Here is a 25037-nt window from a genome sequence, read left to right as displayed (position 1 = left end):
ATCTACATGGGGAGCCAATAAGAAAAATCAAAGATACTATGAAAAACACTCATAAAGCACAGAAGGACACATGCATTAGGAAAATTACACATCTTAAAATGTTTTAATTAAAAAAAAAAAAAGTCTTCTGAATCAACCCACAAAAAAAGCCTCAATTAAGGACTAATTTCTAATCTTTCAATTTTTAAAAATCTTCTGAACTAAAGAGGTTAGAAATGAAAGCACAGTGAGGGATGCAGTAGGCCCGAGGCAAATGTCTATCAAAAGGCTGGATGGACGAATAAATGGACAACAAACGGGAGCCTAAGAAGGGCTGCTCTGAACTTGTGCGTCACTCACTCCAACCCTTTAAGAGCCTTTACAGAACACACTGCAGAGAGATGTCAGTTTTCATTCCCGATGGCATGTCATTAACATCATCTCCTATATTCAAGTATAACTCATTTTGCTTTAATATAGGAAGGATTCTGTTGCCTTTAAAACTAAAAGAAGGTTAAAACACACACACACACACACACACACACACACACACCCCTTCTAAAACAGTTTTACATAAAAAAGAAGCCACTGAAGAGAACAAGAGTTAGTGATGAGTTGGGTCCTAGCTCCTAAGAGTATGACCACATACATGAATACTCACCCTCAAAACAGGGAATCGTTTAAAGAAGATGTATCCACTGCTGGTAACATTTACTTGTGTTTGGTTTGTTTACCGTATTTTAAGGAAGAAAAGCAATCTATATTTACCCACAAATTACCTACTTGCCATCCGCCCATTCAACCATCCATCCAAACATAATATTTATGGAGCCTCCTGTGCTCCAGAGCACTCCTGTGCTAGGCTCCTGACCATCTTCCCAAGCGAGAGTTCTAGAGCCTTTAAAAGGCGGATTGAAATACTGACTTTTTTGAAGTACAATTTTCCTACTCTTATTTTAGAAGAGAAAAAAACACACCAGCAAATGGATGGAGTATGGGCAATTCTATAAATATATCCATAATTATGTAATTCAAGTTTTTAAGCTGGAAAACATTTTTCAAAGAGTTCATTATTTTCCAATGTATTTAAAGAGGGGAATGTAGGAGAGGTGAAGTTGGAGGAGAGAGAGAATAAAAGTGAGAGGGCTGAGGGCATTAAAATTCCCAACAGGCAAAAATGGGAGTAAGCTGGTCAATTTATGTTTAATGATATAATTATTTTTATGTTTAAACAATGTTGTATAGATGTCTATAAACACAGATTGAAGTCTGTCCTTCTAAAATGAATGCCACCATTGTCACTGTTATTCTGCCCAAACCCCTCGGTGGCCACAGCAGAAGCTGCTCTCTCGTGGGGCGCGAGGGCGCCCCTGAAGGACCGCTCGGCTTGTGAACGGTGCCTGTAACGTGAACAGGTCGGGTTGGCAGGTGGCACTGTGCAGCATGACTGTGATATTCCCACGTTTTAACAATCAGGCAACAAGAAAAAGATTCCGTAAACATCTGAGGCATATCTTTTCTAACCTTTTTTAAATGTGCTTCTTATTGTTAATGACTTAAGAAGAAAAAGTCATCTTAATCACTATTCCATATGTTGTCATTCAGCATGAATTAGAGAAAGACACGTTTGTGAGTTACTGTCCAGCACACACTGGTTTAATGAGCTGTGCACTGGAGGGAGTGGGCGAGGTGCTAATCAACCAGGCAAATGCACTAACATAATCAAATCCCAAGAGAGATGAACACAGTCCCTAATAATAAAAATCTCATCATCGAGTAAGGGACTAAGAATCTAATAACTGCATGTCTATTGAGGTAATAATCTAATCTATGTCTAATCATGTTATGTCCAGTAAGAGAAAACGAGAAATACAAACACGTGATTACCACGCAGATGAGGGTGGGCGAGAATGAATGCAGGCACCGCTTCCGGCACAGGGGCCCCCAGGCTCGCGAGGCCCAGCCCTGTGACAGTACACTCTGTCCTTTGGCAGAGGTGCCAGGCTCGCATTTCTGATGACTCTGAGGGTTGAGAACTCTAACCTGACGTCCCTGCCTCCGATTCTATCTTTAAGAGCAAACCGCACAGTCACTGTTTGCATTTCCAAGTACTTTTTCCCAATGGAGCAAAAGCACTGACCGGCAGGTGCGGGCACTTGTCCTCTCCGGACCTTCCTCTCTCTGCGAAGCGTGGGCGGCGTGGTTTTGTCCCTTGTGAGTGTGGTTAGTGGGGAACACACGCTCGCCACTGTTAGCAGATGAATAAAACCAATTTTCTAAACTAGAAAAGCTGAAGACCAGGGAAATGCCAGCCCTGCGGAGAAGGAAAATGGCTACCCTATTTTGTGGTAAAATTATTTCATCGCTTCTCCACATGCATGTGCGATGTGGATGTCTGGAAAGAGCTCCAGCCCTGAAGACAAAATCTGGCTCCAATCCTACACCGTCCTTTATAAACCATGTGACCTCAGGCACGCGGGTCTCGCACTCTTACCTAAAACGTGGGAACCAGAGCACCTCCCCACTCCCATTCACAAGGTCAATATCAGTATAAAGTAAACGATGAATAAGAAAGGGCTTTGAAACCCATAAAGCACGTAAGATATTGGGCTGGACTAGCCTGCAAGCTACCCATGCCAAACAGTCCATCAGCGAGAGCATCGTAATCAGCTCCAAAGACAGGAGAGAAATCAATGTTACGACGAAGACAGGCACGGCGCCATGCCCTCTGCGGGCCTCCCGCGCTGGCCATGTCTTCCTGCCGACCTGGGGAAGTGAAATGGGAATTTGCTCACCACTGTGAGAACACTCCTGATCTCCAAAAGCTTCCAGGATCAATCTCGTTCGCATGTGCTTGTTTCTGGCCTCTGGCTACGTGAATAACGCACTGAGGTCAGAAAACAGTTTCTAATTCGACAGATACACATTTCAGAAACACTCAGGAGAATAATTCCAGCATAAAAAGCAGCACTGTTAACCCCACCCCCACCCCCCCACCCCCGCCCTGCACGCGCGCACACGCGCGCACACACACATGTTTCATGGTTAGCATCTCTAATGTACAGTTTGACACAGACAAGGATTCTGGGCAAAGAGCGTTTATCGAACCCCTTCATTGGCAGGAGTCAGGCTTGCTCAGCGCTCACCTGAGCCATTCACGGGAACTCGCAGAAACATGTCCTGCCCTTTGCATCGAGGCCTTTTGTCCCCGCTGGGAATAAAGAGGCCACGGGCTTCTATTTTCATTTTCATCAGGGGCCGCCCCTGTGCTCCTCATCAGCCCCGACACAGAACTGTGACCATGCAGTTGCCCGTGTTCCCCCTGCAGACGGAGCACCAGCGAAGGGAAAAGCGCATGTCTAAGTCGGCTTTTTGTTTTTTTAATTGATTTCAGAGAGAAAGGAAGGAGGGAGAGATAGAAACATCATGATGAAAGAGAATCATTGATCGGCTGCCTCCTGCAAGTCCCCTCCTAGGGTTCGATACCGTGACCAGTAATCGAACCGTGACCTCCTGGTTCATAGGTCGATGCTCAACCACTGAGCCACGCCGGCCGGGCTGTCAACTTTTTGCCCTCCAGTTATCAACGCAATAGCTGGGACTCAGAAGGTACTCCTTAAATGCTGACTGAATAAATAAGGGATGAACTACAGCCATACTATTAGATTGACTTTTCTTTAAAGTCTAATGTTCCTTTATATTAGCCTCAAACTTAAACCTTTGGGCTTTAGTATACAGGTAACACATTCTGAGAAAGTAGTACATTTATCAAGCCAAAGCAGCTAAACACTGAAATTAGGAAGTGAAACAGATCAAATAGCTTAAGTTATGTGAGAAAGATGAATATATACATCTCTCCTTATTCCTCTCGCTCTAGAATCAATGAATAACATCCTCAGGTGGGGACTAAAAAAATAAATGAATAAATAAAAAGTTATCAGGAAGTACTAACTGGTAGTTACAGAACAGTTGCAGGATGTAAAGCACAGATAAGGAACACAGTCTCTCATACTGTAATAACTATGGACAGTGCCAGGTGGGTAACTGTAAAGTGTGCGACTGTCCGCCCACTACGCTTACAGCTGAAACCAGTAAAAGCAGTGTTGAATGTCAACTGTAATTGAAAAATAAAACTTAAAAGAACAGCTGAAAGTTCATTCAAGAAAATGTAGATGAGCAAAATGATGAAGGAAAAAGGAAAAGCAAAGACACTTTTATTTCAAAATAACTTAGTACTTATCTGAACTTCAGGATAAAATCACACCTCTTAAAATGAAGGATAAGAGGAAAAACAGGTGTGATTTTGAATTGCAAATGTTTTCAAATCTTGAAAAACAAGGGAATTATTTTTTTACTAAAGAAAGGAGTCTCTCTCTCTCTCTCTCCATAGAGACCACATCTCCAAATATATTTGTCTCTGTCCCTGAAGCCCCTGTCTTACCGGTGAGTCAGTCAAAGATGCATCAGGAACATCACTGTTGGGCAGAGATAAAAGAAAGAATGGTATTCACAGTCTGATACCTCGGCAGACCGTGAGTGCTGGTGGCACAGCTCCCGCCCACAAGGAATGGCCCAGCCCGCCCAGCCGGCCATTCCCTGGCAGCAGTCACCTGATGGCATGTACATATGAGAGTAGTGAGCCACCTTGAGATGCAGCCCATATCAACACTGCCACTTGGTTTTGCATTGCTTATTTTTATGTGATAAAGACATCGGTGTCCATTTAAAGGAATATCTAAGGGCTTGTTTTATTGCTGTAATAAAGTTACTTTTTTCCCTGTCAGTGACTAATGGAATCTAAGTTATTTTCAAGGGAAGATGAAACAGCCAAACATTAATCTGAATTTCACTTAAAAATGAAAATCTACAGGTACATCCCCGGCAAGTTAGACCTCATCTCTCCCAAATATGCAGAATTCCAAGTCCCTTTATGCGAAGGAGGCTGGAGAGAGGGGTGAATGACAAGGGAAGTCCTGCCAACTGCGAGGACCTCCAGCTCCTTGTACAGCTATCTCCTGGGCACCTGAGGGCCACGGGCTGGTGCATTTGCTTGTAACTAAACAGTAGCATTTTTCTAGAACCTTTTAATTCTGCCTCTGTAAGAGAGGGGGAAAACCATCCACACTGAACGATTTCCTTTTGTTCCCATTCACTAATCATCAAAGAGAAGGACAAATACAATAACAAAATTACAAGCTATAAGCAAGTAAGAATCGGAAATAACGGAAATATTGGGGAAGCGTGTCTGTTATGCTTAATGCAATTTCAGCCTTCTAAAGTTTCCATTTCTCGGCCTGTGCAGTGTCAACGCCAATCACTATCAAGGCTAATGTCACCGAAACATATTGAATTAACTGTCAACTCGAAGAACGTCATAGATGAGATCACCGTAATTACTTAATGGATATTAATTACGGGTATTATTTTCCTTTGGGCTAATTCTTTCTCTTCTCTTTTTTGTATTTTATTTTATTACAGTTAGCATCACGCTGCTGTTCCTGCAAATACTGAACCGCCATGGGGTTTGGATCTTACCCTCCGAAATAAATGAATCGCTCCGTTTCCCGTGACCATCTACCCCTACTCCCTCTTCAGAACGTGCCTCAGGAGCCTATCTGAGAAGCGACTGCCACTTTCTCTCCCCCAGCATGTGTGACATTTCTGGACGGTGCGACTGGGGCACCGGCACCTTGTCCCGGGGAGAAAAGCCCTGCGGCTCCACGGCGCTCATCGTTTGACAAATGAGCCACCCTCCTCATCCGTCAGCTCCCACTGAACCGACCAGCAGTGACTGTGGAATCCTCCAGGGCCCGGGACATCTCCGCAGAGGAAGCTAAGATGAAGGACATGCCACTCGGGATGCACGTACTGCTTGGCCTGGCAATCACGACGCTCGTGCACGCCGGAGAGAAGAAAGCGGATTGCCCACCATCGTGCACATGTGAGGTCAGGCCGTGGTTTACGCCCCGATCCACGTACATGGATGCGTGGACCGTGGACTGTAACGACGTGGGTCTCTTCCACTTCCCAGCCAGGCTGCCTGCCGACACGCAGGTCCTGCTCCTGCAGACGAACAACATCGCCAACATCGAACACTCCACGGACTTTCCAGTGAACCTCACTGGCCTGGACTTATCGCAAAACAATCTATCCTCAGTCAGCAACATTAGCGTCAGAAAGATGCCCCAGCTCCTGTCCGTGTACCTGGAGGAAAACAAGCTCACGGAGCTGCCGGAGAAATGTCTGTCCGGGCTGAGCAGTCTCCAGGAGCTCTATGTCAATCATAACTCGCTGTCTGCCATCTCACCCGGAGCCTTCATTGGCCTCCACAATCTTCTTAGACTGCACCTCAATTCAAACAGATTGCAGACAATCGACAGGAAGTGGTTTGACGCTCTCCCCAACCTGGAGATTCTGATGATTGGGGAAAATCCAATCATCAGAATCAAAGACATGAACTTTGAGCCGCTTATCAATCTTCGCAGCCTGGTGATAGCCGGCATCAACCTCACGGAGATACCCGACGACGCCTTGGCTGGGCTTGAGAACTTAGAGAGCATCTCTTTCTATGACAACAGGCTGCGGAAGGTGCCCCGGGCGGCTCTGCAGAAAGTGGCAAACCTCAAATTCCTGGATCTCAATAAAAATCCCATCCACAGGATTCGCAGGGGGGACTTTAGCAACATGCTCCACCTGAAGGAGCTGGGGATGAACAACATGCCCGAGCTGGTTTCCATCGACGGCCTTGCCGTGGATAACTTGCCGGATTTAAGGAAGATAGAGGCGACCAACAACCCCCGGCTGTCGTACATCCACCCCAACGCGTTCTTCAGGCTCCCCCGGCTGGAATCGCTCATGCTCAACAGCAACGCCCTCAGCGCCCTGTACCAGGGCACCGTCGAGGCCCTGCCCAGCCTCAAGGAGATCAGCATCCACAGCAACCCCATCCGGTGCGACTGCGTCATCCGCTGGATCAACATGAACAAGACCAACATCCGGTTTATGGAGCCCGAGTCGCTCTTCTGCGTGGACCCGCCCGAATTCCAAGGCCAGAACGTCCGGCAGGTGCATTTCCGGGAGATGATGGAAATCTGCCTCCCCCTCATCGCGCCTGAGAGCTTCCCCTCCAGCCTGGACTTAGAAGCCGGGAGCTACGTTTCCTTACACTGTAGAGCCACGGCCGAGCCGCAGCCCGAGATCTCCTGGATAACACCTTCCGGTCAAAAGCTCGTGCCTAACACTCTGACGGACAGGTTCTACGTGCACTCTGAGGGCACCCTGGACATAAGTGGCATCGTCCCTGCAGACGGGGGCGTATATACATGCATGGCGACGAATCTGGTGGGCGCCGACTTAAAGTCCGTCATGATCAAAGTGGATGGTTCGTTCCCCCAGGATAACAATGGGTCCTTGAACATTCAAATCGAAGATGTCCGAGCCAATTCCGTCCTGGTGTCCTGGAAAGCGAGTTCCAAGATTCTCAGGTCCAGCGTGACATGGACAACCTTCATCAAGGCAGACACGTCCCATGCCACCCACAGTGCTCGCCTACCATCTAGCGTCAGGGTGTACAACCTGTCTCGCCTGAACCCCTCGACCGAGTATAACATTTGTATCGACAGCCCCACCATCAACCAGAAAACCAGGAAACAGTGTGTTAATGTCACCACGAAAGGGTTGGACCCCGATGGAGAAGCATACGGACGGAGTCACAGCCCGGCCTTCGTGGCCGGCCTTGCGGGCTTCCTGGGGATTATCGGTGTGCTGTGTCTCTTCAGCTGCCTCTCGCGAAACATGAACGGGGAAGCTGGACGTGGCCATGCGAGGAACTACTTACAGAAGCCAACCTTCGCGTTCAGCGAGCTTTACCCGCCCCTCATCGACCTCTGGGAAGCAGGCAACGAACAAAGTGCAGCACTGGAAGTGAAGGCAACTGCCATAGGGGTGCCGACAAATATATCCTGAGAATCACCAACCAGACTCCTTCAGAGGGAAGCCTCAGGCTGTCGTCCTGCTTGGGAATGGAAAGGCAGAGGAACAGGGCTTCCGGGGAGGAAGGTCCAGCTTCACCAAGGCTGCTTCGGCCAGTGGGAACATGTACCAGTCCAGCGTCTTAATCCACTGGCGTCAGAGGGTACTGTGGCAACCAAATAAAAGAAGTCCATTTTCTAGAACTTTCATGTAACTTTTCTGTATGGACTACAGTGGACAAAAAACAAACAAACACGTTTCTGTATTTTTTTTAAGTATATAAGAGTAGCTGAACTGAGCAATACCTCCTACTGTGTTGTATTACACCTATTAGCCACGAGTTTTTGCCGTGACCAGATACACTTGAATTGACATGTGGTGTAATGAAACGGACCAATTCTGTAGAGTAGACACCGTGAATATGTGGGCCTCTTTTATAAGGAAAAAAAATACATTTTGGATTAAAATCAATTGCTTTTGTCTTGTTTTTGTTTCTAAATAAAGAATAATTTCTGGGAAATGTCATCTGACCAGATATCATTGAAATGACCACATGTTAGAAAAGTGTTTTTATCTACAATGAAACCTGAAGGGCTGAGAGTAAGACACGCCTACTGCGTTCTGGTGCTACATTCTTATAATGCACAAAACTGGATTTGAGGAGGCACCTTATCAATATTGAAAGGCAACCATAACATTGTATTAACCTCTTAACTAGTGATGTAAAGAAATCCCCTATTAACTGAAAGATTTTCTTTTCTTAACAAGAAACTTCTGTAGTGGGTTTAATTATTAAGTTCACATCATGTAAATCAATATCTGAGGAACTGAAGGTCTTATTTTAATAATTACTAGTAACTCAACTTTAAGATGCTTGCTTTGCAGAAAACGTTGCCAAATTCTGGCAGAACTTATGATCTAGGTGTTATCTTCAAATCTCTCAGTGATTCTGAGTACCTAATACACTTCACTGCAATAACAAGCAAAAAAAATCTGATATTGTGCTGTGTTGCAAGCATCGCAACGAAACATGTTCTACATAATCCCCAAAGAAGGACTTTAGACACGTGCACAGCAACAGACCTTATAGGTGCTGACTTTGTTATGATCAAAGTAGATGGTTTTTCCCCAGAATAACAATGAAATTTAGATTTTTAGGAGACTCGGCTTTTCCAAGAATAAAATCGTTGATTTTTTCTTTCAAATCTACTGAATTAGTACAAATTTATAGGTTCAATTTTATGAAATTCTCCCCTTTTCTTGCTTCAACCCAACATAAAATGGCATGAATCAGATAATCCCAGAGTTCAACAGAAATTTAAGAGGACAGTTTTCTTAATGAAACAAGCTTCTCAGACAAATTTAGAGGTAAAAAAAAAAAATTAAGTGCAGTTCTCTATGATTATATTTAAGCACCAGAAAAACACAACTTTAAAAAAAAATTGAAAATCACTGAATCGAAGTGCCAAGAACATAACTAATTATTTAAGAGTCTTATGTAGAAACCGCATGGATTTTACTTGGGAAAAAAAGCCAATATCTTTTAGGGTTTTAGTCATATTTCCAAACAAAAAAATCCCATAGTCCTGCAAAATAAATGTATTTGTGTACAAAAGAAATATCCTGGGACAATGAAAAAACACCTGAGATAATGAGCTATATTTTTATAGGCAAATCACTTGTCTCTACAAAGCCACCAGGTTTCCATGTTAATTGCTGCTGTGCCTGTTCGTAATCAAATGTTTAACTTTTCTTACAGTAGCTTCCTGCATGGCGTCAACATGCCACTGTTGAGGAAATGTTTCCAGTCCTACAGTCACATCCATTCATTGGTTAATACTAGGCATCCCCCTTTGTGGTAGCACTGACAATTTCTAATTAAACCCTAGCTGGTTTTCACTATGTAGAAAGTAATTGGTATGAACTCTTTGAAATGAAAGGACAAACTGTGTTAATTTAACCCAAGAAAAATAGGAGACTTGCTCATTCCATGTGTTTCCCAAACATAAATTGTACAACCTGATGTATCGCTATCACACAGTGGCTGACATTAGAATTTATCAGCAAGACACGCTCATACATCATGAGATGTTTCAGAACCACGGACAGGGCTTTTTAGAGCCAGGCTATTTGTCAAAATAGAGGAGCTGAAATATGACCTGTTAGGATGCAGGTATTGCATAGGTCAGCAAGGAGTTTCTCAGGGATCTCGTATGCGTCCTTTAAATCCATCTGCATAAAGAACTATAAAAAACTTAGCATAAAGTCTGGATTCCATTATAAGCTGCATCTTTTTAGAAAAACTGTAACAAATAAGTGCACTGAATAGACACCTAATAATGATCATTGGAATGAAGCATTTTGTTACAGCCAAATAAATACATATAAATAGATACTCAAATAAATAGATGCTCAAAGCAAAACCTGATGATATTTACTAGATTAAAGTTTAATCTACACTGCCAGTAAGAGAGAAAAGACATTTGTTTCAATAACAAGAATGGCATTTCATATTTCCTATGTTACCCTCTAAATCTCACATAAAATCAGCCAAGAACTGGTTGAAGTACTCAAAGTGAAGAACTTATTATTTAGTGATACCATATAGATGTACCAGCAAACTTGACCTATAACAAAACTCTAAAGGTTAGGCCCCATGAATGCCAAATGATCTCCTCAACTTGTCGGGAAGAAAACATTTTTTCTCACACAAAAAAATTTTTAAGAAATTATATATTTTCTAATTTACACTACAAAATAAAATTCAAATTTTCTGAAAATAAGAATAAAAATGCATTAAAACAATATGGAGAGAAATGTGTTATTGTCAGTGATGCCAGGCTGTAATTTGCTACCAATCACATGCAGATCATTTTGAACAGAAAAAAAAAAAAGAAATGCATTTAATGGAACATAGATCAGTTTTTGATACTGACTTCAGTTCTTAATTTTTTATTTTATTTAAATAAAAAAAGTGTTAAATGGAACTACACATCAGCAAGCATAAGCTTACAATTGTAATTCCTTACTCTGCTCATTGAACTATCTTTTGTTTCCATTCAGCAAATATTTACTGTACGGCTGTTAGTCACTGGAAAAAAAGGAAGAGGACAGGACATACTTTTCATCATTATGGGGCTTATATTCTACCGAATGACATTCTGGTTGTATATCACTGTTTTCACAAATATGTCTTAACTATGTTACTTAATGGAGTCCCAGGTTCAATCCATACTTTCAAAGAATCATAAAACTCAGAAAATCATGGATTTATTTTCTTGGTCTAAAATTTTTTGCTTATCACAACATGTTGATATAAGAACTTAATTCAAATTGATTATTTATTCTGTACTACGTATAGAAACTAGCCAAATACCATCTTCACATTGCTTAAATCAAGAAACATGTCTACTTGCCATAAACTATTTGTAGACAGAGAAACAGGGGTAACTATATATTTCCTTTACTTTAAACACAGATTGCTCACCCAAGAAATACAAGTTCAATTTAAGAAGGTAATCTAGCATTGACAAAATGTTAACATATTTTACAAAGAGAATCAATTTACTTTTATCAATTCTTATAAGATCTCCCAACAACTATGAAGAAAATCCTTAAAATCCTATAGATTGGCCTTATACATGAAAAATCAGAAGAGATATGTCAGTAAACAATAAAGCAAAAAATAAAAAATAAAAGTTTAAAAGCATATGTTGCTATAGGGAAAATTCCAATAACATGTCCCCACAGCCATTACAAATATCAGGAAAACAATTCTCATTGTTTATGTCCCCATTAAGTGGCAACTCAGGCTTCATCCCAATGTTGACATTCCAGGAGATGGGAAACAATGAAGAGGGATTATAGTGCGATGACATTTTCTTTGACCCAGTCTCTCTCACTTTCTCCTTTTTTTTTTTACTCCCCAAAACAAATTATAACAAATAATTAAAAGATTTTTTTTGGTTTTGTTTTATAATATGCTTGTCATAGATATATTTACTATATTTATTATCCCAAATGGTCATTTGGGGACACATCTAAACAGAACAACTACAATGATATTCGCATTTAGTTCTACAACCCCCACTTCTATTATATCATTTCACCCTAAGGCATTGCTAACTAGGTCCTTGTGTGGGGGCTTATCAGTATTGTACTGGAGAGAAAGGTCATGCAATTCTAAAAAAAGAAAGAAAAGGCCCCTTGCAACACAATTGTGGCTGCTTTTGTGTGTTCCTTTGAAAAGTGAGGATTTGGTGCACAGTTAAGCTGACCACCAACTTGGTTTATTTTATACACTGAAGCTGGAGAAAAATAAAAACACTACTTGTAGACAGGAATAAAATGACAAAAGCAGAGTTAGTTCTAGTAGCCATAATCCATATAACCAACCCATAGAATAAAGTATTTAAAGGTGCTATAACTAAACACCTCTCAGAAAACTTGCTTAAAATTACAAAATCAGATTTTCAGATAAACTCCTTATAAATTTCTAAGCCAGAAAATCCATTGGTAGATTGCATGGTTTTTAGCTGGGAATGTGTCCTGGAGTTTCATTTAAAGAAAGGGACAGGGTATTAGTTTGCTGGGCTGCTAGAAGAAGGTACCATATAGCCTTCCTCCCACACCGCTGTGTCTCCATGCCCAGATCTCCCCCACACCCCACCTTCCTCTAATTAAAGACACCATCCATTGGACTAATGCTAATATGGCCTCACTTCTTCTGGTTACATCTGTAAAGACCCTATTTCAAAACGAGGCCACCTTCACAGGATTTGGGTTAGAACCTGACTGTGTCTTTCTGGGGACACAATTCAACCTGCTACCAGCAGAGAGAAGGGAATAAATCTAGGACGGAAAGATAGTTCTGGTCAGGTTGGAATGTAGCAGTTACAGTGGCTCAATGCAGCTTCTCAAGGCAAGAGACTGTGGAAGGCAGGGTGTTACAGTTCCTCCACCTCCGTTCTCTGGCAGCACTTATAATGGTTTGGTAAAGATGCAAACAAAATTAAAATCAATTCCCAAGAAGGATGCATGCTATAGCAAATGTATACTAAGCATCATGCTGGAAGAGCCATTTAGATGCCTTGAAAAGATGTTTCCTTTTGTTTGAAGAAGAGAAGTTTTTAAATTGGTGTTTATTTATTGCCAGTGATTCATTTCACCATTTCCTAATCACGGAAAAAAAATGATCAGCCAGAATTACAATTTTCCATCATGCAAAACAAGACGGACCCAAAACACTGCCACACTGCTTCATTTACTTAGGAGGACCAATTTTTCCATTTCACACTTTCAGGCCGCATTTCTCAAAGTAAGAAAAGGCACATGTAATCAAGCCTGATAAGCCAAGGAGCCGAGCAAATGAGAGGAAGAAAGAATGATTTGATTTGAGGGGTGAAGATATTAAATTACCACCTCAGTGCTTTGAATGAGAAAAGCAAAGTCAAAAGCAGTTCAGCTTCTTAAAACCAAGTAGCATTCCAACAGCTTTACCAGAGAAGGACAGAAATCAGTGTGGAGTTCTGGGGAGACCTTTCATATGACTGAGTTAAGAAATTACTTTCAACATCTCGCTAGGGAATGCAGCCGGAATACAGATGCGCTCCTGCACCTCTGTAGACAGGTACTCAGTGCAAAAAGGTGTCGTCTAGTGTTTCCCATAGATTTGCTGCATGTGGATGCTGCCAGGAGCCTGGAGTAACCCGCGGCCTTTGTTCTGGTGGAGGAAACAAGAGCCTCTGGCCACAGCTCTCCTCTGCTTCTGTCTGCTCAGCACCAGCTCAACCAGGGCGACAGTCTCACAAAGACAATAACCGAAGGCGCTGGCCCTGTCCCATGGCTGCGCATCCCGCCAGCACTGACTCTCGGGGCCCTACAGGAGCCCCGGGGGCCACAGGACCACAGGCGGGAGGAAACAGTGCGCTTCAGTATTCAGCTGCGGCAGCTACTTTTTAGGACACGGGCAACACACGGGTGGGCAAAAGTAGGCCTACCAGCTGTGAGTCCACGAAGCACAGTTTATCTGGTATTATTATTTATTAATTGTTGTATTATTTATTTGTATTATGTAAACCCACCTTTGTCCACCCCATACAGTTCACTGCTTCTTATATAACTGCTGAACCCATCTTAAACTTTTTCAAACATTTCCTTATTGTTGAAAGTATTACAGATGTCCCCCCACCACTTCCTCCACCCCACTCCCACCCCCTCCCCAGGCCTTCACTGCACTATTGTCTGTGTCTATGGGCTATGCATATATGCATACAAGTTCTTTGGTTAATCTAACAGCCAACCACAAACAAACAATGACATTGTTTGCTCCAAGTAGGTGTAACTTATAGATAAAACCCTGCAAACTACTTACAATAAATTAGTGTAGCCCAGTGGGAAAAGTGGGACATGGCTTAAAAAAAAAAAGATTAGAGATAACATTCTACTGAAAAACACTCCCACTGTTTTTTTAATTCATTTGAAGTCATACTCAGTTCTTACAAACCGAAAAGTATAATTAGCTGCTTTGCCAATGGAGAATGCCAGAAAATAGGTGGTCAGCTTAGCATTTGTGTGCCATCCAACAATATAAGTTCCTTGTAAAATCCTTTCAAGGCAAATGAGAACCACCTGTTCTAGGAAGGAAAAAAGGTTAAAATATTAAAAGTTATGACAGCCCGGCCAGCATGGCTCAGTGCTTGAGCATCAACCTATGAACCAGGAGATCAAGATTCAATTCTAATCAGGGCACATGCCTGGATTGCAGGCTCATCCCCAGTGTGGGGTGTGCAGGAGACAACTAACCCATGATTCCTCTCATCATTGATGTTTTTATCTCTCCCTCTTCCCTTCCTCTCTGAAATCAATAAAAATGTGTGTTTTTAAAATTATGATGCCTTAAGTATCACAAAGACAGCAGAAAATACCAGATTGCTAAATATTTGTCAGTGAACATGATTTTTAAAAATGATCTCCATTGATCCCTTCATTTTAAATTGTTTGGCTTTTGTGAGAAGAAGTGAGCGAACAAACACACATAATGGCCACTGGATGGCTAGTGTTTCACCAGCAGAAGGGATAAACCTTGCGTTTTTGTCTTTGCCCTATTTACACTGTACAGTGCAGAACACTTTTTGGAACTGAGCTAATGAAAGACTAAATTAGGACACAATTTTACTGCTCTGGGAATCTCCATGGCGCCATTACCCAGAGGCCAAAATCCTAAATGATTCTAATAAACTAGAACAATGCCCTGAGACTGGGCCAGGTTGCTCTTTCTTTGTCCAATGGTATTTACCAAGAAATTAAAATGTTAGGAGCTTCCCGGTATACAAAGATGGGCCAGGAAGATGCCCTGCCTGCGCGAGGTGAGAGCTATCTACGGGAGAACAACTTGGCGAAGGAAAGAGAGAAGGAATGTGCGAGCAACTGGGCAGCTCCCAGGTGTGCCTTGTGAGAACTCCAGGTGACAGTGAGTAACCTGAGCCCGACACAGGTTAGTCATCTCCATCGAGAAAGCTGTTCTTTTTGACACAGACGACATAAAATAGTGCCTGTTCTCTGTATAAAAACAGCAATAAGTCTCCATTTTCTAAAATAGAAAAAAAAACCCACCATTTTTATTCTAATGAAAAGTCCTATTTTGAGCTGAAAAAGAGAACACTTATTAAGGTGTATTCCACCTGCGAAAGTGTAGTTCACCTCACAATTTCCCAACTAGAGGAGAATCTATTCTAGGAGGATTCGTTCTCGGACAAGATTGCCTTATACTGTTGGCGTCACAACTTCTTCAAAAACTGAAACTCTAATTTCACTTCTATCGCTATTTTGGTGCTTTCTACGGTCTCATGTCCTGAACCCAGGTTACGATTCCAATTCAACGTCCTACTTACGTTATTTTCTTGAGCGCAATGAACAGGAGTGGGTGGGGGGGGGGGAAGGGGGAAGAGCAGAAAAGAAAGAGGAGAGACCCAGATAGAGCAAGTTAGTCCCCCAAAAAGCGAGATACAAGAGACTAAAAGGCAAGGAAAGAACAAAGAAACAGACAGCAAGGGGTGCTGGGGCCAGGGAGAGAGGGAGGGACAGAGCCTGTCCACGTGAAGTGCCTGCTTCTTTGCCCTCGTTAAATGTTGGCTCGTGCTGCTATCACCTGCTCCCTCTACTGCGCTTTAAAAGACTGGCTGGCAAAGGCACACGGCACATGACCTGGCAATGACCTGGCTAATGTGGCCCTTTTGGACAGGATCGTGTGTTCCTGAGCTCCGGTGAGTCCAGACTGGATGTGATGGGCTTGCACACTCCATCTGCAGGGTTCTGACCTGCATGAAATCCATAGCAACAGCTCCGTGCCTTTCAAAGGTACTATCCTCCACGGAGCAGCCTATATTTACTGTTAACAAACTTAATACAAATCTGGAGCATAAATGAAGAGAAGCAAAGAAATATAATCGGGCAGGGGTTAATGACGTCAACAGGCTGAGCACTTTGACCAGATGGCTTTGGGCAATTCTGGAAATATCTGAATTCTCACAAATGTCATGGGGTGTGAGAATTGAAAACATGTCCATCTATCTAAAGGAACTGCTGCTCCCCACTCATCCTAAAAATAACTCCATGCTATCCTCCAAGTTACCAAGGCTGGTTGGCTTCTTGGGGAGAAAAATTGCCTATTCTTCTCCTGAAAGGGTAATTCTCAAGCCACTTGGGTCAATGGCTGAGTGACAAAGCAGAGCAAAAATTAATACTGTGGAGAGAGCTGCTAGAGAGAGTCTCTCCTCGTCTACTATGCTTAAAGAGAGGAAGATACCCGGATGATGAAACGTGTAAGAATCATGGAATAGTATGCCTTTAATTGAAAAATACAAGGCTAGTTGGTGGTAGGATAGGACTAGCCCTCAGATCTTCTGACTGTTAATCCAATGGTCTCTACACTCAGCACCCAAAAATTCTGGCCTGGTCACTGCTGGGAGAAAGCAAAAGAGAGACAACTCACACACAGTAACTCAGCTATTTTTTTTTCTGGTGTAAACACCACATTCCATACCCACACAACTAACACTTATGTTACAGTCTTAGATATGATGTACTTACTAGAAATAACACTATGGAGAATAAGAATGTAGTTCCCTCACACCCCTCCACATTTGTCCTCCCAATTATTCCTCAAATAAAATTTTACCACAACTTTTTGTTAAGTCAACATAGACATAGACATTATCATGATTAATTACAGCAGAACCACATGTATACTATGACTATCACTCCATTTTGTTTCCTGTATAATATTGTATTCCCTACAGGTTATCACTGCCTTATTCTTTTTTTACTTTCTTAATTTTTCTATGTTCCTAAAACAATTCATGCCCAGATTCTCTACACAACTAAAATGATGTGCTAACATCTCAGAGTTAATACATTATGCTTCCCCCGCTCTCTTTATCACTGTGGGATGAGGTTTTCTTTTTGTTCCTTATTGGTATTTCAGTGACATTTCAAGGAGAGAAGATAAACGCATTTGTTCAATCAACCATATTGAACAAGGAGCTAGAGATTGATGTTTAATATCCATGTGCTCTATTGAAACATTACAGATGTTAACAAATGCCAAAAGTCATAAAACGCAGAGTATCATCACAATGAGTAGGTGTGGAAGAATTTGTCCATTAAAAATGGGTTCTGATTGTTGAGAAAAATGACCTCAACAAATAAGCCAGAGCTTTCATCTTTTTTTTTTCCCAAGTAAAGGGCTTGGATTTTAGTTTAATATAAATCTACCCCATCAGCTCCAAAATTTAGATTAAAGTTTCTCAAACTTTAATGTGCATATGAGTCATCCGGGGAGCTTGTTAAACCAGAGATTATGATGAAGTCTTCAATTTCTAACAAGCCCCCGGATGTTATCTGACCAAATATCACGGCCGAAGAACTACACTTTGAGTAGTAAGGCTTCAGAAAATTTTGTTTAACCTTGTGATAAGCAGGATAGAAACCAGGGGAAACCTTCTCAAATATGGAAACTACTTTTGGCATATCTTAAGTTTTCAGTCCATGATTATGAGCACAAGTTCCTTGCTAGAGAAAGCAAAATACTGCCCAAAGGAGAAGGAACAGGAATTCCAGGTTAGTTCTCTACGAACAATCATGGTCAACGGGAGAATATTCACGCTTGACCAGTTCCTCTGTACCACATCAGCTGTCAATAAAAAGGTCACAGGGACGGAGTGACTGAACAAAAAAGAGAAAGATCTCATGGACAGGGACAACAGTGTGGTGACAGAGGCGGGGGGAAGGTATGAGGAGGATAAATGGTGATGGAAATAAAATAAAGAAAACAAAAATAAATTTTTAAAAATAAAATAAAATACCAACATTTGAAACCAGAATGAATGAATGAATGAATGAATGAATGAATGGAAAGGCCACACGGAGTATTAGGGGGCTGCTCCACATGTATGTTTCAATGCTTCAATCTGACACCAACCCCAGCTAGCATTTTGCAATATTTCAATTCTGATGCTGACCACTGGCCAGTAGCACAGACCCCACAAGACCTCAGCAGCCCTCCCCCAAGACTGCACTCGCTCCAGAAGCCCGTCAGAAGAGGAGGCACCAACCAAGTCACCTGCATATCTAACCAAATAGCAACAAATGGGGGGCTTCTGATAACCGCCATCCCGTTTGTAATTCTCTAGAATGACTCTCAGAACGCAGGAAAGTGCTAAACTTGCCATGACAGTGTACGATAAAAAATACAACTGATTGAATTCACTCTCCAGCCCGCCATCCCTCCTTGGAGATCAGGCTCTTCCGTGACTCAAACACCCGACACTCTGACCACATGGTTGGTAGTTCCAGCTTGACCAGCCTGCACCCTGATGCTATCCAGGGGCCCACCAATCATTTTACTGACAGACATGGGTGTGATCCAAGAAACTCGGGAATAAAAGACACTCCGGTCCATACTTGTGGAGACAAATTCCTTACAAGCCAAAACAGACTGCATCTACTCTATTGGGTAAATTTCACTGCTTTCTCTATGACCTGAATTAAAAAAGTAAATACATGCTTATTGGCATGAGTTACAGGAGAAGGTAAGGTGATCAAATACATGAAATAAAGAAAACTAAAGTGTAGTCTGGTTTCTAACTAACTGGCAAAATACATGTCACACATCCCTGCATCTCACCCAGTCTTAATTTTCTCTCTGATGGGATTGAACTAGATGATCTCCCTAGCACTCTCTGGCTTTAATATTCGATAATTCTACGGCTTTTAAAAATCTGCTTATTCATTTGGCTAATCAGGGAGTGATTTTTGTCAGTGGTCTAAATGATCACTCCCTAGATTGGTCAATGAGAGCTTCCTCAAACATGCCTGGGTTGTGTATAGTGTAAACACCACACTAGGCACATCAAAGGATAAGAACAGGGAGAGAGGTGTAGCCATGATACCAATCTGTCCTGAGCAAGCTAAAAACGAACTCAATCTATTAATTAATATGCAGAGTTAGAAACACATTTATTATCATTTTCTAGGATTTTACTACAGACATTATAGGTTTGGAGTCAAACCCAAATTCCATACCCATCTGTGTATCCAGGAAGGCAAAACAATACACGAATATTTAATCTACCATAAATTAAGAACACAAAATAGGACAGAGCCCTCTAAGTTTAATTATCAGCTATTTTTCATCTTTCTCATTCCAGCTCTACTAATTGTCATTTGAACAGCCAATAGCTTATTATTTGAACTAAGAAGCTCATGTATTATCTCTAATATCAGAAGCTTGGCAAAGCTGCCTGCATGATCCCCATAAACGCAGTCATTTCACACACATGTTGAAGAAATCAGAAAAGGCACAATAATCAGGGTTCATTCTGGTATTTTTCTTTCCTGAGCAGGACAAGCAGGTCACTGTAATGAGCATCCATTGTGAATTTGAAAGGATCCATTTAGAAAATAATTCACATAACACAGAGGTTTTCAATGTCATTAACAGACACTGAGAAAGTGGGCCAGGCAGTGAGAGCAAAACCACAGAGGTCGCGTGTGTTAATGAGAAAAGAGCGTTCATTAGCTTGCGATTTAGAATATAAAGTGCTTCCCCTCCATGGCTGAAACCGGAACAGTATCCTGCACCTGAGAACAGGAGAAGGCGGTGCCCTCAATCAGAGGAACAACTGTCACGGTCCCACCGCTTTTGTTGGCATTGAAAGGCACCGCTCCGGTTTGATTTGTAGATGGTGACATCTTCGTTGTTATGGACAGAAAGCGAAACACAACTCATCCCACCCTGATGCTGACCATGAGAACTATGCGCCTTTTTTTGTTTTTAAGTTTAAGAGCCGTATATCTTTTCTAAGTACAATGAATTAACCGGGAGCCAAAATGTCTTGTAAATCGCTACTTGGATCTTGGGATGTCATTTCCACTTAGAACAGGAGTGGGGAACGTCCGGCCCACGGGCCGTTTAAGGCCCGAGAAACCACTTGGTCGGGCCCTGCCAAGGCATGAGGGGTGCGCTCATGAAATGCTTGACCAGATGGAGCAGGCTGGTTTTGAGGTGGCCTGCGGAGGATGTTACAATAGCCAAGTGGCCCTTGGCAGAGAAAGGGGTCCCCACCCCTGCCTTAGAGCGTCCTGTGGGAGCCCAGCTTAGAAGAAATGTGAAATGATTAGGAAATGACTCCAGGAAAACACTGGTGCGGAAGATGCACGTGAAAGAATGAAAACTTCCTTCCTGAAATGTGACGGCGGAAATAAGCTCTCCATATTTAAATCCATAAGCTATAGGTGAGTTTAAGTAACTTGCACCAGAATGAGCAAAGGAACTCGATAGATGGCTATCTGAGTCACCCTCAAGCACGTCTCTGAAGAAGCAGGGACCCCGTTATGTTCAAGGCTCCTTTGATCTGGAGGATGTTACGGCACAAAGGACTGACCAACTTTTCTATTCAAACCACCCGGACACCCCGGTGAGTCTCACACTCCGGAAGTCACACACGTCAGCTCAGCAGGAATCGGATAATGTCAGAATCTGATTTCACTTTTCACTGGTGTTTGGGTTTCTGTGCCACTTTGCTGCATTTAACTCTGCCACACCTGCCCTTAGTATGTGGCGACTGTCCAGAAAACTTGAGCACAGATGGCATTTACTCCTTAGGGAAGCCTGCTCCCCATCTGGGAGCTGCCCTGTGCCTGTGCCAGGGCCAAGAAGTGAGAGAGAACTGTCCGGGGCGGTCCTGAGCAGGCTGGCGGCCTGGCCTGCATGGCAGGGGGCTCAGAAGCACCTGCAGACAGAACGTGAGTGTCACTCCCTGTGAGACGCTGGGGCCACCGGTCAGAGCACCTTGGAGGGGGAAGACGCGGCCAGCATTTGTTGGACTTAGTAATGGACAGAGAGATGGCCTCAGTTCCGTGACACCCACCTGGGATGAGCCAGCTGATATTTTCGTTCTTTTCCCTCGAGATCTTTACAATGTCTAGAAACATCCAACCTCCCACCTGCTTGGATTATAGAGCACACAGAGAGCAGGCTCAATGGCCTTACAGAGACTGACTCAGCAACACCCAGCATGGGAGAGACTTTGTACAGGACGCCTGACTTGGTTTCTTCAGCAAAGAAATCATAATGAATGAGAGAGGAAAGGAGAGAGAGAGAGAGAGAGAGAGAGAGAGAGAGAGAGAGAGAGAGAGAGAGAGAGAGAGAGAGAGAGAGAGAGAGAAACGCTGATCTACTGCTTCCCACACAGGCTGACTGGGAATTGAACCGGCAACCTTTCGGTGCATGGGACGATGCTGCAATCAACTGAGCCTCCAGGCCAGGAGCCTTTGTAACTTCTTGCTCTGCTAAAGGATGTCTTCATTTGCAATGTATGCCTGGCCTCTCTTGCTAAGTTTGGAAATTAGCCAGTCTGTGTACAGACCCAGCTTTACCAAGAGATACTGTAAACTCGGAGCCATGTTATTTCTCTCCACTACACTCTTCTTAGAAACATGAAAGAGAATATAAAAATGCAAATAAAAATGCTTAAAGTTTTGCCTTGGCTGGTGTGGCTCAGTGGGTAGGGTGTTGTCCCATGCACCAAGAGGTTGCTGATCTGATTCCCAGGTTGAAGGCCCAATCCCCAGTAGGGGACGCCAGGAGGCAGCTCATCAATGTAGCGCTCTCCCATCGGTGTTTATCTTTCTCTCCCTCTCCCGTCCTCTCCCTCCAAAAACCAATAAAATATTTTTAAAATGCTTAAACTTTTAACAAACATACGTCCAGTACAAAACAAATGTACTCCCCTTTTAAGGAGAACTATATATTTTTCTTTCTGGTACTTGCACAATAAGCACCCAAATTTCCAAAAGTCACCAAGTCTGGGACACTATAGAAACCCATTTTTCGCCCTGGCCTGTTTGGCTTTGTGGATTGAGCATCAGCCTGCAGACCTAAGGGTCCCGAGTTTGATTCCGGTCAGGGGCACATGCCAGGGTTGGGGGCTCGATCCCCAGTGGGGGGCGTGCGGGAGGCAGCCGATTGATGATTCTCTCTCATTGATGTTTCTGTCTTGCCCTCTCCCTCTCTCTTCCTCTCTGAAATTAATAAAAAGATATTTTTTTAAAAATTCAATTTTTCATTGAATGACTGCTTCTATCCATTCAGCATGAATTACTGCCTTTTGAGTACCTTTCCTCCCAACTGCACACCCCACTATATCAAATCTAGTTAGAGCAGAAACAAATGCACATTTCCCAATGCTCATTCGCGTTCTTTGAAGTAGAAACTGCATTGCAGAGACTCTTCACGTTTCATCAGATTACCTTCCCGGTCAGACTCAGACTAACGAGGCTGCACGTATCACTGCTCTTGCTTTTTGTGGGACGGAAAAGGTTCCCCACTCATTTCACAGGACAATGATTCATTCGTGACCTAATCTTGTTTCTCCGCCTATTAAACGTTACATGCATTTGCCCTGTTGTGCCACACTATTATGTTCAATAGTCGGCTTGAAAAGTATTAAAAATGAAATGCTCACTTCTCTAAAATACCTTTAATGGATATTTCTAAAACCCAACCGCCTCATCCTTTCTGACTTGTCCTGTACTGACAGGCTAGCTCCTTATTTCTCACTTAGATTCTTAAAGTTCCGTGAGAAACATAAATCACGGGAGGCGGCTATTAAAGGCATGATTATCCACCATGTATATGTAGTTTAGGAGAAATGATAAGCATCACATCAGCCAAGAGAAACTTGTTTTTAAAATACGATAAGAAAACGAAAATCAAGAAAGCCCTTAACATGGAAAAACACTTAACATGGAAAAACAAAACGGTTTTTATCACTGAAGTCGGCAGACCTGACTTTTGAATTAACTTCAGAGAGGAGAGAAATGGCGAGGGTGGGCCAGTGCAGGCTACAGTACCTCCGTAACGGGATCTTAACTGGCATGTGGAGCCTCAGTGCTCTGAGCCTTCATGGCTGTGAACTAGGGATTATCGGTGAACTCGTTAGTAGCAATTCCAGCTCGCATTTCACACGGGAGACTGCTGGGGCGGAAAACCACTGAGTTAGTCGTTATTAAAAGTCTGCCGGGGAGAGGTACACTCAGAGCTCCGCCCCTCCGCCCGCCAGGACAGCGTGGCCTCCCTGCTCCTGGTCTGTTTTGAGGGTGAGTCTGTGCAATACGTCCTCACACGGCAGTGCAGCCCTCAGCCCGTGTCCTCCCTGTGGGGAGGGCGACACGGGCCCTGCGGTACCAGGAAAGCGGGATCTGACGTTGCAGCAGCTCTGGCTGACTGTCCAGGGGGGATAAGGGCCTGGGACCTGCTGGCCCGCTAGGAAACCCAGGGGCTGAGGACGATCCTCTCTCACAGGAACGGTGTACAGACCTGTTCCTCATAGGCTCTATCCCTCTGGGAAGTCCTGGGACTTTGCTAAGTAAATGGACATTTATAATGAGTGGCCTGTGCTCTCTTCCGACCACCCTGGTCCAAGTGACAGCCTTGCGCTCGGGTCCTGTCTCTGTCTGCCTCCATGTATATAATCATGTACAATTTCATATCAAGTATTATCTGTGGGCACTAGTTTCTTGTGTATCACCTACAAAGGGAACAACACAGCATGGTGGCAATTTTCTGGGGTACAGCCATCATTAATTTACCTGGAAGACAAACACATATAGACTGGCTATTCGCCATTAACTTTTTTTTTGTTTTTATGTAAATAAGATGCTGATCTTTGAGCCCTCCGAGGACCTGGCACACAGTGCGGAAAGACTAACTCCTAGAGGGCAGGGCAGGAATGTGCTTTGTGAACAATGAGGGGGGAGCTTTGAGAGACTCCCAGAAACTGGACTGGAATCTTGCTCTCACCGCCAAGGGCTGAGGCCCCCTAGCGGCCAGGAATGGAAATGCAAGTCCAGAGACCGCACACCCTGCTGTGGCCTCTGGCCTCTGAAATCACACTGACCTTGACTTACTCTGATTACAGGAGTAGCTCAGATCCCTTCTCAACAAAATTTGAAAAACATTTATAATAATTCCACACAAGAAAAATATTAAGCACATTCCCATGGCCTAGAGAGAACATAGCCAATATTAAGACTAAATAATGAAGATGTATTTGGTGCAAAGTTTTTTCTCATATAAAACTGACATCATGCAGAATATATTTATGGTTACCTTTTCATTTTACTTAGCATTACATTGTACCTATAACTTTTTTAAGTGGAAGTTATGTTGTTTCCAACTTCTTGCCATTTAGAAATAAATGCAATATAAACATTATTTACAGAAACCTTTGTATACATCTTTATTTCTATAAAATAAATGTATAGGTGTCAGTGTTAGCCTTAATGATATCCCTAAACACCTGTCTAGAAAAACTGCAACAATTCAGACTCCCCAATGGGAGAGCATTTCATCTTAAAAAGAGAAACCCATTTGCAATTAAGTTTAGAAGACAAAATCATGATATCAAACTTTGCACATATAGGATATTCTCATTTTTTAAAAAAAGTTTTCACCCAGCCAGTGTGGCTCAGTCACTCCATGAACCAGGAGGTCACGATTCAATTCCCAGTCAGGGTACATGACT

General features: G+C 43.0%; 2 protein-coding genes across 9 annotated transcripts in view; one reads left to right on the top strand and one right to left on the bottom strand.

Annotated features, from left to right (window-relative positions):
* Positions 1-8421, top strand: part of LRRN3 (leucine rich repeat neuronal 3) — a 34259-nt gene extending 25838 nt beyond the window's left edge. For 3 of the 4 annotated variants that reach the window (XM_036327294.1, XM_036327292.1, XM_036327293.1), the window contains exon 2: positions 5458-8421. In XM_036327294.1, the coding sequence (XP_036183187.1) occupies positions 5818-7944 (2127 nt within the window). In that variant the 5' untranslated portion in view covers positions 5458-5817 and the 3' untranslated portion in view covers positions 7945-8421. Of the gene's footprint in view, positions 1-3464; positions 3589-5457 lie in introns of those variants that run through there. The other variant, XM_036327295.1, reaches the window with a different exon arrangement.
* The window catches only part of IMMP2L (inner mitochondrial membrane peptidase subunit 2), a 493454-nt gene that overhangs the window by 261212 nt on the left and 207205 nt on the right, over positions 1-25037 (bottom strand). The window lies entirely within an intron of this gene.

This window comes from Myotis myotis, unplaced genomic scaffold (assembly GCF_014108235.1).
Source record: "Myotis myotis isolate mMyoMyo1 unplaced genomic scaffold, mMyoMyo1.p scaffold_m19_p_11, whole genome shotgun sequence".
Classification (NCBI taxonomy): Eukaryota; Metazoa; Chordata; class Mammalia; order Chiroptera; family Vespertilionidae; genus Myotis; species Myotis myotis.
This window is presented reverse-complemented; position numbering and strand designations above follow the sequence as displayed.